The sequence below is a fragment of the Gadus macrocephalus genome, chromosome 11, assembly GCF_031168955.1.
Source record: "Gadus macrocephalus chromosome 11, ASM3116895v1".
Lineage (NCBI taxonomy): Eukaryota > Metazoa > Chordata > Actinopteri > Gadiformes > Gadidae > Gadus > Gadus macrocephalus.
In genome coordinates, this window is record NC_082392.1 from 6,776,991 (window position 1) to 6,795,286 (window position 18,296).

Consider the following 18,296-nt stretch of genomic DNA (forward strand, 5'->3'; position numbering starts at 1 on the left):
GTCTCAGAGTAAACGGGTTTACTGGCTTTCCTCTAGCTTTATTTGTACGATTGGTTGTACTCCCTTTTCTTTGCATAAGGGCGGGGGTGAAATTCGTATTGTTGGCCCTGACCACTGAGGGGCCCCTGAGAGAAAGGGGAATCTTTTTGTCCATGCCTTTTCATCCTTCCTGAAAGGGGTAACGTCTGTTTGTTATGTTGGTGCATGGGTGGGACAGTTATTTGGTTTGTAATACTGCCTTGTAGTTCTCTTCCAGTGTCATACCCCTGTGCTTGATGTAGTCCTGGATTATAGGGTATTTTAGGGCTTGGGTACAGGGCAGTCGCAACCGGAGTAGTACGAATGGAGGATGTGTCTCTCTAGATGGGTAGTGGTGATGTTGTCACATATCTTCATATGTTCCATCTGTATTTCCTTCGCAAGTTGGCTAGTCGTCCCATGAACATCTTGTGGCCATGGTGTACAGGATTTCTAGGTTCATTTCTTGTGACAGGTCTTGATGGATCCACCATTTATTTATACAATATATGACTGCTGTGGTCAAGACTGGCGCTTCTTCTTCAGGGGATGGAGATACTTCCCATTAGATGGGCATTTCCGCAGGTCTTTCTTATCACTGGTCCTCTCATTTTTTTGTAGTTACACTAAATAGTAATGTGTGTGTGTGTGTGTGTGTGTGTGTGTGTGTGTGTGTGTGTGTGTGTGTGTGTGTGTGTGTGTGTGTGTGTGTGTGTGTGTGTGTGTGTGTGTGTGTGTGTGTGTGTGTGTGTGTGTAGCCAGGGGCAAGTGAATTTCAATGATCAGGAGCAGTTTGAGATGCTGACCGGAACAAGGACTGAAAAACTGCTGGGCCCGCTGGACCTTGTTGGGTCCAATAACCCTAACCCTGGCTCCACGACCCGAGCCTAACGGTAAGCTAGCTAGCTATGTCATTTCTAAAATCACAGTCAGCCAGTTCGATTTATTAGGGTTCTTTTGTTACTTTCTTAGGATTGATTTGCTCAACTCGGATTGTATTGACACACTTAGCTCCACAAGGGTCGCAACAGCTTTTTGGTTCATATTATAATCATTCTATAATTCATCTATAACATATTTGTCTTGATCATTGTTTTAATCAATATTAATGACAATCAGCATGCACTGTATTGCATTTCTTTTAATCAAAAACTCCATCTTTGATCAAGACCATCCAGAAGATATGGAGCTGCAACAATTTCAACTAGTTATTTATCAAAAAATATATTTATAATAATAATGAACTGTATTTTACCTCACCATAACCTTGAGCTTGTGTGAGAGGCAGCAGAGAGAGAGGTCATGTTTCCCGAAGCTCCGCTAGGCATTGGAAAAAACTACTTAATTCATCGTTCAGATCTACTTTATTTTATTGTATTTCATAATCATAATACCTAACAATATATAGTTTGTTTCCGTTGTCCTCCATCGCTCGATTCAACAATACATTTTGGCACTTTTTATGACTCCCGGATCAGGCCGCAGCAAAAGCCTTGGACTTTCCTATCACCAACATGCCTCTGTACTCAGATATCTCAGGCACGGAGACTGGGAAATGCACAGACTGCACTGCACCAAACTGCAACAGACAGTGGCTTTATTTGAAATGAGACTAGCAGCATTAAAAAAATGCAAAGGACTCCTCCAGGATACAGTTCCGATGGTTGAGTTTGCTGAGCTAACTCAGACAAATACACAACAAGATGATCAAAGCTACATTGTGTCCTTCCCGAAGCTGGACAAGAGAGAGACAGTTCCAGCTGCGTCTCACTGGCACAGAGTCGGCGCGAAGCCAAAACAACATACCAAACTGAATACTACGAGAGAATGGGCCCTGCCTCAGTCTCTCCCAAAATCCCCACTAATGTTTGGAACATATTGATTACTCCCCTGTCCACTCATCATCCCCACAAATCATGCTTGGCTTCAAATGCAGCAACTTTATCTGCCAGTTTAAAGACAGTCGTCATTCTCCCGAGTGTCAGGTTGAGCTGAGCTCTTAGTGTGACACTACTGTTGAACTGAACAAGTGAAGTGAGCTTAGGCTGCGCGCGCAGCCGCTGAAGCCAATACGCGTTGAGGACGGGAAAGACAGACAGTTATGCCTAAGAAAAGAAGTTAGGACCTTGCCAAAAATGCAAACATGTTCTATGCAATCTAACAACTGCATATAGACTTATGGCATGTAAAAGAGTGACATTATTGGGAAGTAAATTGAGTTTATTAAGTGTGCATGCATTTTTTTAATTTATTTATTTATTTATTTTTATTTATTTTTCTATTCATGTCGTAGCCTACTAGCCTACGGCCCGGTTAGGAATGTCCCGGTGGTTGGGGACCGCTGCTGTAGACCATACAATACTTCTGGACAGGTTAGAAAACTGGGTGGGGCTTTCAGGCACAGTCTTAAATTGGTTCAGGTCCTACCTACAAAATAGGAACTACTTTGTTTCCGTTGGCGACTTTGTATCAGAATCAACCAACGTGACATGTGGAGTCCCACAAGGTTCGATCTTAGCACCCTCTTTATTCAACATCTATGCTCCCATTAGGGCAAATCATGCAAAATAACAATATTGAGCATCATTGCTATGCTGTTGACACGCAAATCTATGTATCGCTATCACCAAATGACTATCGGCCCATAGATCTGCTGTGCCGGTGCATTGAGCAAGTGAAAGAATGGATGTGTCGAAATTTCCTTCAACTAAATGAAGACAAAACGGAGATAATTGTATTTGGTTCTAAAATGGAAAGGCTTAAAGTAACCCAACACCTTCACTCTCTGTCCCTAAAAACCTCAATCAAAGCCAGAAATCTAGTGCCGCGTTTCCACTGCAGGGTGCGGATCGGATCGCAAAGGGGCGGTAGGGAGGGGGCGGTATAGCCCAGCTCAGTTCCGAGGTCGCGTTTCCACTGCCGACAGTACCCTTGGTGGTAGGCCGGATGTCAATCGCCGCGGCAACTACGTAAACAACGTCTTCCTCCGCAAGAATGCAGACGAACGTCTCCACCTCCTTGTTCGCCCAAGCAAGCTTTTTACGCGACATGTTAATTGTAAAGAATAATACCTCGAGGCTACTGTTTGTTTGTTTTTATCACCGCGTCACCCGGAAGTGACGATTCTGTCGACCAATCAACGGAGGGGGGGTGTAGCTAGAATTCCAGGGTACCCTTTCAGGCGTCTGGTCTCGTTTTGGGTACCGCAACGGAGGAGTCCCTAGAATGGGGTCGGAACGGGTACGGCAAAGTCCGGGTCACGCCCACTTTTGGCGGTGGAAACGCGATCCGACCCGCACCTTTGCGATCCGATCCGTTCCGCACCCTGCAGTGGAAATGCGCCATAGGGGTTATCATGGATTCAGATTTACATTTCGACACATCAAATCAGTTACAAAATCTGCATATTATCACCTAAACAATGTCCACCGAAGACTTACAAAAACTTGTACATGCCTTTATCACTAGTAAGCTTGATTAGTGCAATGGTCTCCTTACAGGTCTCCCAAAACAAACTCTGAGGAAGCTTCAGCTTGTTCAGAATGCTGCTGCTCGAGTTCTAACAAAGACCAAAGAATTTGAACATATTACACCAATTCTGAAATCGTTACATTGGCTTCCTGTAGGTCAGAGAATTGATTTTAAAATCATGTTGCTAACCGATAAATCCCTACATGGTTTAGGCCCAAAATATTTAACTGATACGCTTCCACTACATAAGCCTTCTAGACCACTAAGATCCTCTGAGACCAATCTGTTAATTATCCCTAGAGTAAACACGAAACATGGGAAAGCAGGATTTAGTTACTATGCAACAAATAGCTGGAATGAACTCCCTGAGGATTTAAGACTTGCCCCAACTCTGAGCACCTTTCAAACAAGACTGAAGACTTTTATGTTTGCTTTAGCTTTCTGCCAAATCTTAAATACATTGCACTTTCTAAAAAGCTTTTTTAACTTTGCCTTTATTTTCTATTTTAATACTAAAATGCCTTTTTAACTTTCTATTATACACATTTCTTTGCATATGTTTTCTTTAACTTATCTATTATTTTATTTTAGTGCATGACAATGTTTATATGTGAAGCACTTTGAGTCTGCCTTGTGTATGAAAATTGCAATATGAATAAAGTTGCCTTGCCTTGTTAAATATTTATTTAGACTGAGATTCGCTTCCACTTCATGTTGCTGAACTCTGGGAACCTGGATCTAAATCATCGTTAGTTTTATCGCCAGCTGCAATATGACATGCTTGTTTTCTTTGTTGTGTTTGACAGTTGATTCCTCCATGCTGAGACAGAGTCAAATTAAGATTCCCAAAAAGGGTAAGACTCTCGTTCATCTACCAAACACAACCCAAACCTGATCTTAGAAGCAGTAATATATTTAGTATTTTGTGTGTTCCTGATTGATACCCTGTTCTTTTAATTTCTTTAACTCTTGGTATTCTACATTGCAAACCTCCCCTCTCTGCTCCTCTCACTCCCTACACTCTTGGAATCCCCCCTCTCTCTCTATCTCGCTCTGCCTTTCTCCCTCTATCTAAATTCTTCTGTGTCCTGTGTCTGTCCTCTCAATTCCTCTCCCTCCCTTTTTATTCACCCTCCTATCTCTGTCTCATTGGCCCTCATTTATCAAACGAGCGTACGACAGAAAACGTGCGTAAAATGGACGTACGCTCATTTCAACGTTGAGCTTGGCATTTATCAATTTGAACGTGAGCGCAGGCTGCGATGAAATCTCACGTCAGGTCTGAGCTCGTGTACGCAAGTTTTTTTGGCGCAACATACGGGTATTTCAATGATGAATAGTGCAGCACAAGTAGCCCATGTTCAACATCTGTATTAATTACTAAATAAATTGGAATTAGCCCAGCCGTTCAAACAATTACAATCAAGTCAGGCTTAATTAAAAACAGTATTGCTATGAAAATAATTAGAATGTGACAGGTGAAATGTTTATTCAGCTGTCTATATTAACAGGAGCTTTGCCAAATAGGTGGTCGTGTCTCAGCGATGGCAGATCTGGCTCTGTTAAGGACCTCAACGCACAGACGAGAGAGTTTTTCGAGACCGCGCCGATTTTTTTAAGGAGGGCGATGAATGGCTCTTGAGTCGTTTTCGTCTCCCAAGGCATCTCCTGATGGAGCTATGCAATGCTTTGGAGCCACAGTTAAGGCGAGAAACTAGGCGATCAAACGCAATACCTGTGCAGGTTTGCTCTACCTTGGGATTTTTGGCCACCGGGATCTTGCAGCGGGAGATCGGGGACAGGTCTGCTATTTCCCAGCCAAGTATTAGCCGAACCATGCCAGCAGTTTTGGCAGCTATAATGTCCCTCTCCGAACGTTATATTAAATTCCCATATAATAACGATCAGCAAACTGGAATCAAACGGGATTTGTATGCTATTGCTAGGTTTCCAAATGTGATTGGTGCGGTTGATTGTACCCATGTGCGTATGAACCATCTATTAATGATTACGCGTACATCAACCGCAAAAGCTACCATTCAGTTAATGTTCCGATTATTTGCGATGCCAGAATGTCAATCCTGAACATAGCCCGATGGCCTGGGGGCACGCACGATTCTTTTATTTTCCAAAATAGCAACGTTGGGCATCGTCTACATCAGGGCGCACTACATGGTCAGAGTCATCTCGGTGAGTTACGCTGCAGTCGCACTGCATCGGCCTCCTCCCGTTTCTTGCTTGGCCGGCTTCACAGCCGCAACACGTTTTTTGGTGCTGAGCTTCATGTCGGACCATTTTTTCTTCACCTTATTCGGAATTAAATAACTTTAACGGAATGCAAACAATAGCATATATGTGAAATGTTTTAAGCTGGATAACAGAAGTTGTACATTTAATTTATTATTTAATTAATTTAATTAACAAACCTCTTCCGTAGCCCGACGAACATTGGAAACACTATTCACTGCAACAGTTATTTCCTTCCATATAGCATTCTTTTGCTGGCCTTTAATGCCAGCTATAGGCTACCAAATAAAACCAGACGGTTCGCATCCACCAGTGACCCGAGCGTCTCCATTTGGGTCTCGGAAAAATTCCTCTATTTTACCGTTGGACGTTTCTCCATGTCGTAAAAGTTAGGGGCGAGACTTCTGAAGACGTGCTTTTATATGGGCGTGTTACGTTAATTACGATCGATCTCAGCCGCCGTATTTATCAACACCAAGATCCTTCGTACGCTGGGAATGGTGTGATACGAAGGTTTCGTAAATCTCACGTGGGTCCTATCGTAAGATGAATCATGCGTTCAGATTTGCGCTCATTTCTACGTTCGTTTGATAAATGAGGGCCATTATCTCTACCCTTATTCTCTTCCTTATTCCATCTGTCTCTTTCTGTCTGACTTTGTCACTCTTTGTCCGTCTGTCTGGCTCTTGCTCTGCACCCCAGATGACTCCTGTGCCAGGAAGAGGGTCCATATCAGAACTACACAAGGAGTTGGTCCTTTCACTCAGAGCAGAGCGAGTGTGCTCGGTTCTGGTATGGCGGCTGCGGTGGGAACCAATGAGAACCTCTGTCTGTTGGATATCAAAGGTGTCAAGTAACGAAGTACAAATACTTCGTTACCTTACTTAAGTAGAGATTTTGGGTATCTATACTTTACTGGAGTAGTTATTTTTCAGCCTACTTTTTACTTCTACTTCTTACATTTTCACGCGCTTATCTGTACTTTCTACTCCTTACTTTTTTGGTTTATACGCGATCCATGGCACATGCGCATGACCAGAGCCCGTCTACATTCTCTGACATGACATAAATGACGCCACATTCCAGCTACGAAATAGCAGACGTAGATGAGCGAAATGTCCCAACCAAACACCAGTGAGGAGGTTGGTAGCCAAGAAGCCCAGCCAACCCTTATACATCCCTGGCCGTACCTGGAAGAATTTTCTGAAATGGTTGGATGCAAAAACAACTCAGTTCTTACTCGTTACATCTTAAATTCCTGCAGCTATGCTTGGACATTTACATTCCCAATAAAGGCTTTTGATAACATGCCTCTGAAGTTTGACTTTTTTCACCATTCCAATACTTACAGGGAACTAGTCATCATATCTTCCGCTCCATGAAACACATGTTAATGCTCAGTAGTACACATATATGGTTCTTTAATGTATTTGCATTGCACTAATATGCGCAATTTTTTCAACATTAACATTATAGTCATTAGATGGCCTATAGAAAAATGTTTTTTTTGGGGGGAAGTGGGGCAGTGTGCTATAGAGGTGTGCTGTGTGTGTGTCATTAATTCACGGATGGGATAAATGTAGAGAACAAATTCCTTGTATGTGTGAGCATACTTGGCAAAAAAGCTGATTGTAATTCTATAGGCCCCTGTGGCAAAGCCTAAGCTTTTGTCCTTAATGGCATTTTTTTCCCCTTGCATTACTTTTACTTTAATTTGAAACCAGTACTTTTATACTTTTACTTAAGTAAAAAGCTTGAGTTGATACTTCAACTTTTAAACGCTAGTATCTATACTTCTACTTGAGTAATGAATGTGAATACTTTTGACACCTCTGTTGGATATACATGAAAAAAATTTGTACATCGGTTAAACATTTTAAAACCATCTTCACTTCTAACTATTTAATTTAGAAAAGTAGACAGAATTATTTTTGAATTATCTTTCATTATTATTATGTTAAACATACTTAATTACCCCATGTTAAACCAACATGGCTTAATATAATTTTTAGAGCTGTCAAGCGATTAAAATATTTAATCGTGATTAATCGCATTAACGTCATAGTTAACTCACGATTAATCGCAAATTATTTTTCTATGCTAAATATCCCTTGATTTCTTTGTCCTATAATTCTTCTCATTTTAATTCTCTTATCAACATGGTGAAGTGCATCGGCTTGCCTTGTGCAAATTATTTTTTATTGATAACAACATTGGCATATATACTGATCGAAACAGGACGATATAAAAAAAGTTTTCTATAATTTTATTTTATTTTTTTAAATAAAAGAATTGCGTTAATCGCGCAATACAATTTTTAACGCCGTTAAAATTGGTTTGCGTTAGCGCCGTTAATAACGCGTTTAACTGACAGCTCTAATCATTTTGTATATATTTTACATGCTCAGTATATTCAATTATAACCTGTTTAAGAAGCATGAATTTTCTATTTAAATTTGTGTTGTCATGTTAAATCTACCTAACCTGCTCAAGTATGAGACTATTCAATTAAAAATGATCTGCATAATTTTCCACATATTTCTGTGCAGATCTTTGGTTTAAATAATGACTTTTTCTACATCCTAATCTAATCTCTTATCTGCAACATTTATCATAACATTTTCATAAAAAATGGGGACTTCAGTGGGGGTTTCATTCCGTCTGTGCACAGCACCTTCTCAACGAGCAGGTGTGCACCTGCAGCCAGAGGGCGCGGCAATATACCAATTCCCCACACAAAGTTATGTACTTCATTGAAAACCGCTTAGCGCCGCGTTTTTTTTTTCTACTGCTTGTGGCGCCCCCCCATGTGATTTGGCGACCCCCACAAATATGGCGCCCCGGGCAGCTGCCTGGTACGCCCGTGCCTAAAACCGCCACTGACTCCACCTTCAAATGCCAATAGTTTGGACAAGCAATTTGTAAGCAGCATCATGTTTTTTTTTTACTTTGCACCGGTAAAAAATAAAATAAAAAAGTACTGCCAATGTTTTTGAATGTGTATCACCGCACAGCAAACAAACATCAAACATCAGTAGACCTAGAAAAACATCAGTAGACCTACCTACCACAAATGTAAATCTTCCAAGAATCTAAATGTAAATACTGCAAAAAGAATAAAGGAAAAACTAAAGTTGCACGAGTGCATGTCAAAAGTCAAGTGCATTCACAGAGCAAACATGGTCCATGGCTCATTCAGCAGCACTATTAGTTTAAGAGAAAACAGCAAATCCGAGGTACACTTTGGGAACACATGAGCTCCAGAAGAAGCATTCCTTTGAAAGTACAGTAGACATGCTGTCTGTAAATACTGCAAAGAACCAGAACAAAGAACAGCAAAGGAGTTGCATGTCAACAGTCCAGAATCATGTCAATGAGTAAAAGATCCAAGGACAACAGCTCAGTCATAGTCTGTTTTTAAGAACTTAGGCTTTCTTTGAGAGCGTGGTGCCGTCCAGCTCCATCTCAACTTTCTTGAGCACTTCAAACGTGTACTTTAGCTCAGTGGGGTATTCCACAAAGCCGGTTTTATCACATAACCGGGTAAGTTAACCCAGGGTTTGCGGTAAGCCTAGGTTTTCCGTTCCAAAATGAACACGGTATGTTAGTTACTATAGAAACATATGCTCTGAATCAGACCCGGTGGGAGCAGGTTTTGCGCAGGTTAAGTTTGAAACATAACCCGGTTTTGGGTATTTAAACCCGCGTTCACCGCAGATTTCATGTGTTCACAATGGCATGCCCTTTTGATGAGAGGCCTGCTGATATCGGAGCGCAAATTATACGTGCAATCCACCGGGAGCGATTAATAAGACCACGGCTCGACATCTTGGCATATCGGATGACTTTTTGCTGGAGAGATATAGATTCTCGCGCTAATACTTAATATATTTAAATAGCCTTCTCCAGCCTTACATAGCCAACACTACCAATCGAGGACCTGGCCTCAGTTCACCCCAGACCATTTGCGTAGCCCTCCGTTTTTTGCAAATGGTAGTTTTATCCATAATGTTGGAGATGCTGAGCACATCTCAGAATCAGAATCATCTTTATTGGCAATTCGGCAACCATTTGCTCTCCAAGTACAACATTCACTAAAAACACTAAAAAGTAAACAGTATTACAAATTTATAAAACGAATACACAACAATTCAAGAGATGGTAGAAATGGTGCAAAGTGATTAAGATTTAAATAAAAAAAAATATATATATTTATAGGTAGTGTTAACTATATTTGAATTGTAAGTTTGAGAGATATACATGAGGTACATCACAATTGTTAATGGAACTTATTCAGCGACAGGATGTGGGAGTTCGGAGAGTTCAACAGAGTGACTGCTTGGGGAAAGAAGCTGTCTCTGTGTCGGCTGGTCTTGGCAGGCAGTGCCCTGTATCGCCTACCAGAGGGGGGGAGGTTGAATAAAGTATGACCAGGATGTGAGGGGTCTGCTGAGATTTATACTGCCCTTTTCCTGACCCTGGACTGGTACAGGTCCTGGATCGAGGGGAGGTCAGCTCCAATGATCCTCTCTGCAGTCCTTATTGTCTGTTGCAGTCTGGCCCTGTGCCGTTTGGTGGCTGACCCAAACCAGACAGTGATGGAGGTGCAGATGACAGACTGAATGATGGCGGAGTAGAAGGTGGTCAGCAGCTCTTTTGGCAGATTAAACTTCCTTAATTGTCGCAGAAAGTATAACCTCTGCTGGGCCTTTTTCCGGACAGAGTCAATGTGGGGATACCATTTTAGGTCCTGTGAAATGGTTGTTCCCAGGAACGTGAAGGACTCCACAGTGGACACTGTCGTTCTGGATGGTGAGGGGGAGGAGGGGGGAGGGGCTTCTCCTAAAATCCACTGACATCTCTAGAGTCTTCTTGTTGTTTAACTCCAGGTGGTTCTGACTGCACCCCTCGACCAGCTGGTCCACCTCCTGTCTGTAGGCAGACTCATCACCATCCTGGATCAAACCAATGACGGTGGTGTCATCTGCAAACTTGATGAGTGTACGGACGGGTTCTTTGAGGTGCAGTCATTGGTGTAGAGGGAGAAGAGCAGCGGGGAGAGGACACACCCCTGTGGCGCGCCAGTGCTGATGGACCGGGTTTTGGATGTGGTGCTCCCCAGTCTGACATGCTGCTGCCTGTCAATCAGGAGGCTGATGATCGAACGACAGGTGGTGACAGGAACTGCAAACTGGGTGAGCTTCTGATGTAAGAGTTCAGGGATGATTGTATTAAATGCTGAGCTGAAGTCGACAAACAGGATCCTGGCATACGTCCTTGGGTAGTCGAGGTGGTGCAGGATGTATTGTAGTCCCATATTGACAGCACCGACCGCCGACCTGTTTGCCCTATAGGCAAACTGCAGGGGGTCCAGCAGGGGTCCTGTTATGTCCTTCAGGTGGCTCAACACCAGTCTTTCAAAGGCTTTCATGACCACAGACGTCAGGTCGACCGGCCTGTAGTCATTTAGTCTACATTTATTTTTTAATTTCTCACTGGAGCTTCTTTTGGCTACCTTGATCTCCTTTGTTAGATTGTTCCTGGCCTGCTTATATAGGTCCCGGTCCCCCATACTGTAGGCCTCCTCTTTGGCTCGACGCAGACTCCTAAGATTAGGACTCTGGTGGGAATCTTGATATGCTGTCTATATTTAGGGAGTTCCTGGTTGAGTTTGGCGCTGTTAAAATCCCGAACAATGATGGCGAGAGAGTCTGGGTGCTTTTTCTCTGTGTCTGTTATCTGGTCTGGACAACAGAAAGTTTAAAATAGTCTAACGGACTTACATCCACTGGAGAATGTTCGATCGTATCCGGCGGCTTCAATACAAGCACTTATTCATCTTGATCTGTGAAGATGATGAATTGTCACTTTTAGGTTTTCTACCCAGTTACCAAAAAAAAAACATTTGGAACATATGCACTGTGGCACGCACACGTTTTGCATTTGTTACTTCGAAGGCAAACAAAATCTAAAATACAAGAAACACAAAAACCTACATTCAACCAGTGGGGTACCCTCACATGGCCTCTGACTTTCTGAGGAGGTACCTCCAGGTACCCCCTCCATGCCAGGGCGACCTAAATTTATGTTTATTAACAGCTCCTCTTCCGGGGTCAAGACAACTTGAGGGCCAGATCCAGTCTGCCGACTGTCGGCCTTTTCACGATTGGCTTAAAAAAAGGGCTTATTTAAATTTATACCAATACGATGGTGGGAAAAGCTTACCAGTTTGTATGTTTTTATACTTCATTTTTACTTGAGCTGGGGAGCTATCGGAGTTCATATTTTTTTAGAAGAATAGGGTCATGTGGAATGTTAAGAATGCTTAATTTGGATATTTATAGATTCATGGCTCAAATATATCACGTCAAAATCATGCTTTTGACGTGCAACTAACGCATTTACGCGGTCAGCATTCCGCTGCCAGGCTTTGGTTCTCCGGGTTGCAGAGGCTTTAGCGTTTCCTTTTCTTGTGATAATGTCCTTCTCCTCGTCATATCTCTCCAGGAGAACTTGGAGTTCCATTTCATTGAAATAAGCGGGCCATTTCGATCAGGGTTACCATGATCCATACATCACGTCTTTATAGGTTTGGCGTGGACGCGCACAACAGTGTTAACCAACCCCGAGTTGATTGAACTAATGCATAACCCGTGCGGTGGAACCGACCGCTCTGGTTCAGTTGGCACAGGGTCAATCAACCTAGAGTTCAGCGTTAACTCAGTTTTTGTTAAACCTCTGTTCGTGGAATACCCCACAGGAGGGTAGTTGAGGTTCAATACATACATTAGGCCAAATAACATGGCAGCAGCTAATGCAGCCAATGTCCAGTCCTTGCATTATCTGCAGGCCTTCCAGGACAATCCCAATGTCCTCAGGTCGACTGGTTGCATAATTCCCACCGTGGTGTTCTCAATCGATTCTTTGATGGCGGCTTCGCCCACTGCCTGCACAGTGAAATCACAAATAGATCAAATAGATCATAGAGTGAGATAAAACAAAAATCATATTTACACTGGAATTATAAAGAATGTGTGCTATTTAAAAGATTTGGTCATTTTAAATAATTTAAGCCAGTCTGTGTGAGCCTCTGCTTTTCTCCCTATTAAACTTAAATGCAGACTGTACATGTTTCAAAGCCCTATATAGTGTTGTGCCGACAAAACACGAGAGAGATTCATTTTATAGTTACGTTTTAACTTGGATAAAGCACTCACCTGTGTGTCATGTAATGGAAGCAAAAATTAAACTAACCTGACCTTAAGGTGGAGCAACTAATATAAGGGTGCACTCACACTAGGCCATCTGGCCGTGGCCGTTTTCACACCTAACCGTGCTCAAATCTGCCAGTGTGAGTGTGGCCAGTCTGGCCAGGCCAGGCCAACTTGGCCACTTGGGAGAGGTGTGCTGCTACGGTACGGGCCGCCACGGTACAGATGGTAATGAGCCGACACGGGCACACGCACGGCTACGCAACCAGAGCTGGATGACGTATAGTCCATGCGACGACCATGGACATAATAAAGACGACGAGCCTTCTTTCCCATTAAACGGTAAACATGGCGTCAAGCGGTTCAACTGTTGGTTCACGTTGTCCATTGTTGTTAAAACTCTGACTGGCGGCAGACTTTATTATGGTCCATGCAGCGGACGCTTGGTGATGACGTGTTACGACGTGATGACGTATGTACAAGAGCCTACAGTGGCCAGGCCACAGTTGCGACGGCCAACGGCCACGGCCATATGGCCTAGTGTGAGTGCAGGCCAGAGAAAAATGGGGCCAGTTGAGCACGGTTAGGTGTGAAAACGGCCAACGGCCACGGCCAGATGGCCTAGTGTGAGTGCACCCTAAATGTTACTAAACACAACTGAAGTGTGTTGCGTAATTTGCATCAGTACAGTAGGCTAGATCTATTTTATTTCACTAACCACGTATTTTGGTGCTCAACAAAATATCAAAATCTGTAAGATAACTTCACTCACCAAGAACTCCCTTACAAGATTTGCTGGGTCTTCGTTGAGGTACACACACAGCGCCTTGAGAACACATTCCCGCCCTGTAACAACGTCATCATCCTAGGTAAAGGGGATTAGAAGAGAAAGACATTTGTTTGGGAACCTTTTTCCTCTATCAAATTTCTCTATCAATTCAGTATTTTATTTCCCAAAAATTCATTCTTAGGGTGCCAAAGTTCTCTTAAGACGCTTGCCTAACTGTCCTACCCGTTTTTGGAATAGCTTTATAAGCTTTTAAACTGATGAATGGGGACCTAATAAATCACACAATAAAGTATATTCCTGTAGGCCAATGTTATCACACATTACAAAAATATTAGATTAATTTTCATAAATTGACAGCAACATTCTAATACTATGAAGTTTAAATAAGTCAAGTGAATCAAATAAAGCATTTAAATGCTCATTTCTACAGACCCTTTGGAACATTGGTTGAAGCAGAAGCAGAGGTCAGTCTCAACACCAAATATTTTATTATTCAAACATAGTTTCTACAGAACAATTTAACCCTTAAATAAACATTTCTATACAACAGTCAAAAGGCCAACGCAAAAACAGCTTCTATCGAATAAACTGTTGGGCCAGTGAGAATGGCGATGGTCTGTCTACAGCCAAGGGCTCTGTAGGCGTCACGTACAAGTGGCGATAGCAGCATCGCTGCTATCGCCACTCTCCCCAGATCAACGATGATGTTTCCTAGTTCTCAGCCAATCAAGACCCTACAGCCCATGACATATTCACTAACCCTCTGGAATCTCAACACAGGGAAATGGACATAAAATTAACTATTTAAACAGAGGAACACACATGACACAATATTACAAAATACCCAGTCCATTACAATGACTGGGGTAGGCTAGGTATAGCGAGTAAAGACCAAACCGCTTAAACTATGAATGCCTTTGCTAACCAGCGATGCTAATATTAGCCTAATGTTTAATGCTAGCTGCTACAGACAGTGGCTAGCTGCCACTGTAGCCCTCGGCTACCGACAGACCGTCACCATTCTAACTGGCCAAATTAATAAACTCACACGTTATTCATTTTACCAGCTACTTTCCCCATCGTGGTATAGTGAATATTTCCCCAAAAAGCGCCAACATTTCGAGTTGCTTAATCATTCAGTTAGAAACTAAAATTACTGTCACGGTTAGCGGGTGGCAGGCAGGCAGGTAGGACCCAATCGCAGACAGTTCAGGTGAAGGATAATTTATTAACGCAAAAGGCAAGGAACACCGAGAACACAGGTGGCGCGGGTAACACCGGGAACACCGGGAACACAGGTAAGACACAACTCACCACAAACTACAACGATTCGACAAGGTACAAAGGAAAGACAAGGGCTTAAATACTAAACACAAGGGTGCACAACGAGTAACAGCTGAAACACATTAGGGGAGGGAGCACTTATCACACAGGAGGGAAACTTGGAAACACGTTAGAACAGTCTATGGAGATGAGGGACATCATCTCAGGTTCCCACCAAGGCCTACAGAATGCTTCTGCTACCATCTGACCGTGCGTCGGTGCATTCTCAAATTGCTCCTCGGTGGATATAAACAGATCAATGGAGGGGCTGCAGACGCCCCTCCGTTATTATTGTGAATAAAAAGAAAGGCATCATTCCTTTCGCGGTGTGTTAGGGCTTGTGGGGGGTGGAGTGCAAATAAGCGGCCAGAGCGAGGTTTGGAAATATTCACGCTGTTGAGCTGGATAGAGAACACACCTGGGAACGGGGTGAGGTACAGCTCAGAGTTCACTTGTGTCATTCATTCTTGGCAGGAAACACAGGCCTTTATCTTCATCTAGATAGAAAATAGTCTCAACAGTGAAAGAGTTCAAGGCTCATTTAAACAGGACCAGCCAAGTAAAATAGAGCGGGAAACGCTGGGCTGTTGGCCATGTTTTCTTGTAGGTCAGCTAGGGCTAAATAATCAATCCTTCCCTCTCCAGGCCCACACACTGATCACAAACTGACTAAACAACAGAGGCCAGAGTTCATTAGGGAACAAAAAAGCTCTGAGGAAAACCAACACAGCATGCTAACATAACACATGTATATGGCTATGAAAATGCGATTATTACGTATATGAAATTACACTTTTACATTGTTATAAGACACTAGAAAGACACATTTGTGTGTGTGCTTCGAGTAATTTTGGCTGCTCTAACACCTGAATTTCTCTTTAGGGAAAACTAATAAAGTGTTATCTTGTGCACACACAAACACATGCAATTATAAATCCACACAACACACTAACCTACATCTCAGAGTGGCTGCGTGTGGCTAGCACGGAGTGTGAACTTTCGATCTAAAGTGTCCATGTCCCACATCCACACCTCATTATAACCCCTGGCGGTTAGACAATATAGGCACCTATATATTATGTGGACCACAGACACGCACGCACGCACGCACGCACGCACGCACGCACGCACGCACGCACGCACGCACGCACGGACGGACGGACAGACAGACAGGGAAAAGAGAAAGACAGCGAAATCTTTTCTCTTGTCTCACACTTCTCAGTCATTCACAAACTTAATTGTAGTCCATGTCAGTGTTGGCTTAGCTCAGGAGGTAGCGCAGAGGTAGAGCACTTGTCTTGTAACCGATAGGTTGGTAGTTCGATCCCCAGCTGGCAGCATCAACCATGCTGGCTGTTGCCTTGCATGGTTGACTCTGCCGTCGGTGGGTCAATGTGTGGTTTAACCGATGTAAGTCGCTTTGGATAAAAGCGTCTGCTCAATGCCCAAATTTAACTCTTATAAATAGTCATCGATCCACCTGCCTACATGTAGCCAATCAGAGAGCATTGTTGTAGGAGGGCGTCCAATGGACATGGTTCACTAAGTTTTACTTTGTTAGGCTGAGAGTAGTCAAAACTAATTACTCAACATTTAAAGGTGTCTGCTTTTGCAAAAACTAAAAGCATGTTAAGAAATTCAATACTTATATTGTTTCAATAGTATGATGTTAAAGGGACACTGTGTAAAAATTACTCCCATCTAGTGGTACAATTTTATATTGCATTCAAACTAATAGTGCTCGCTTGTCCAAAAACTACGGTGGGCAGTATGTGCCAAGAAGCTGTGACATGACACCTACTAGGCTACCTCATCGAGTCATTCGAGTGATGATGAGGTTCGTGGACAACTGGACAAATCAAATCAAATCAAATCAAATTTATTGTCATTTTGTTGATTGAACAACAAAACGAGAAGGCGTTTCTCACGGATCAAGATCAACATACATTTCAAACAAACAAACAAACAAACGTCCCAATGATGAATAAATAAATAAATGATAAATAAATAATAGGTTGACAGTAGGTCAATACTGAATCAACCAGTTGCTGACTGAATCCAGTGCAGTTTGCATGTGAGGTGTACAGTGGATTGGATGAATTGGTTAAACTACCTCTGTAGTCATTCAGCAAAAAGTTCCCCCCTCATTGAAGCCAACACTCTCTCCTTCTTGTGGGGGAGGGTTTTGCTGCGGAACATACCAATCAGGAGGTTCACACTTCTACAGTCCGGATCACAGCCTACCCAGGCATGTCCTTGCAGTTCCGCCTTTAAATATGAGAAAACTCTCCCCACTGATTTCAGGCTTTGGCAGTAAATTAATATTGGTTGCATCGTTGAGCCCTTGTCTTTTGCATGTTGCACAATCAAGTCCAGGCAGTTCAAGTGATGAGGAACTGGGAACCTTGCACAATCCAAGACGGATGTTTGTCTTATTGGGACTTGCAATGATGGAAACGGCATTGTCCATATGGAGAAGTCTGCTGACTCTGCTTCTGGACTTGATGTCAGTGGAGGCAGTCAGAGCCAAAATAGGTGTACCTGGTAGATTAAAAAAGTTCACAATGAACACCTGCCCCATTTTATAACGTACCCAAAATGTTGTCTAGGGTTTGTTTAATAGACTATGACAGGAAGGACTTAATGAACAGCATTATGAACACATGAATGCACTTAATCCAAGTAATCAGGCAATTCGGCTTCATTACAGGGACAGTAACTAATCCTTGCAACAGATAGCATACAAATGAGATGTTTCACAACATGTAAGGTATGAGCAACACAGAGGGCCATGCATTCAACTCACCCTTGGCTATAGATCTTAGCTCTCCGAGCTTGGCAAAACAGTCTCGGAATGCCGACTCACCTTTGGAAGCCTCGCCCTTGAGAGAAACTAAATGAATTCCTCATTAATCTTAAAGGCCATTATAAAGTTGGCTTATTACATTGGCTTAAGCTACCGAGTTAACTAGTATGCAAAAACAGACCTACTCATGTTGTTTAACCTAAGCAATCAAGTTAGCAAAAACAGCCCTATTATGTTGTTAAACAGTATTAAGTGCTAACTTACCATTTGTATGTAACGTGGACCTCGTCAACGACAATGCCAATGAGGTTTTCCTGGTAAATGCTTGAGGCTAGCATCTGTCGCCATGTATTGTTTAGCAGCCAGGACTCGGGGCTGCCGAACACCAGACTAAAGTTTCCATTCAGAATGTCACAGTCATCATGCACGC

At 42.7% G+C, this 18,296-nt stretch overlaps 1 protein-coding gene across 1 annotated transcript in view; it reads left to right on the top strand.

Moving 5' to 3' along the window:
* LOC132467504 (collagen alpha-6(VI) chain-like) overlaps positions 1-7,350 on the top strand; it is a 36,601-nt gene extending 29,251 nt beyond the window's left edge. Inside the window, exons 39-41 of the mRNA XM_060064830.1 lie at positions 777-911; positions 4,296-4,343; positions 6,439-7,350. Coding sequence (XP_059920813.1) covers positions 777-909 — 133 coding nt within the window. The 3' untranslated portion in view covers positions 910-911; positions 4,296-4,343; positions 6,439-7,350. The remainder of the gene's footprint in view (positions 1-776; positions 912-4,295; positions 4,344-6,438) is intronic.
* The last annotated feature ends 10,946 nt before the right edge of the window (positions 7,351-18,296 follow it).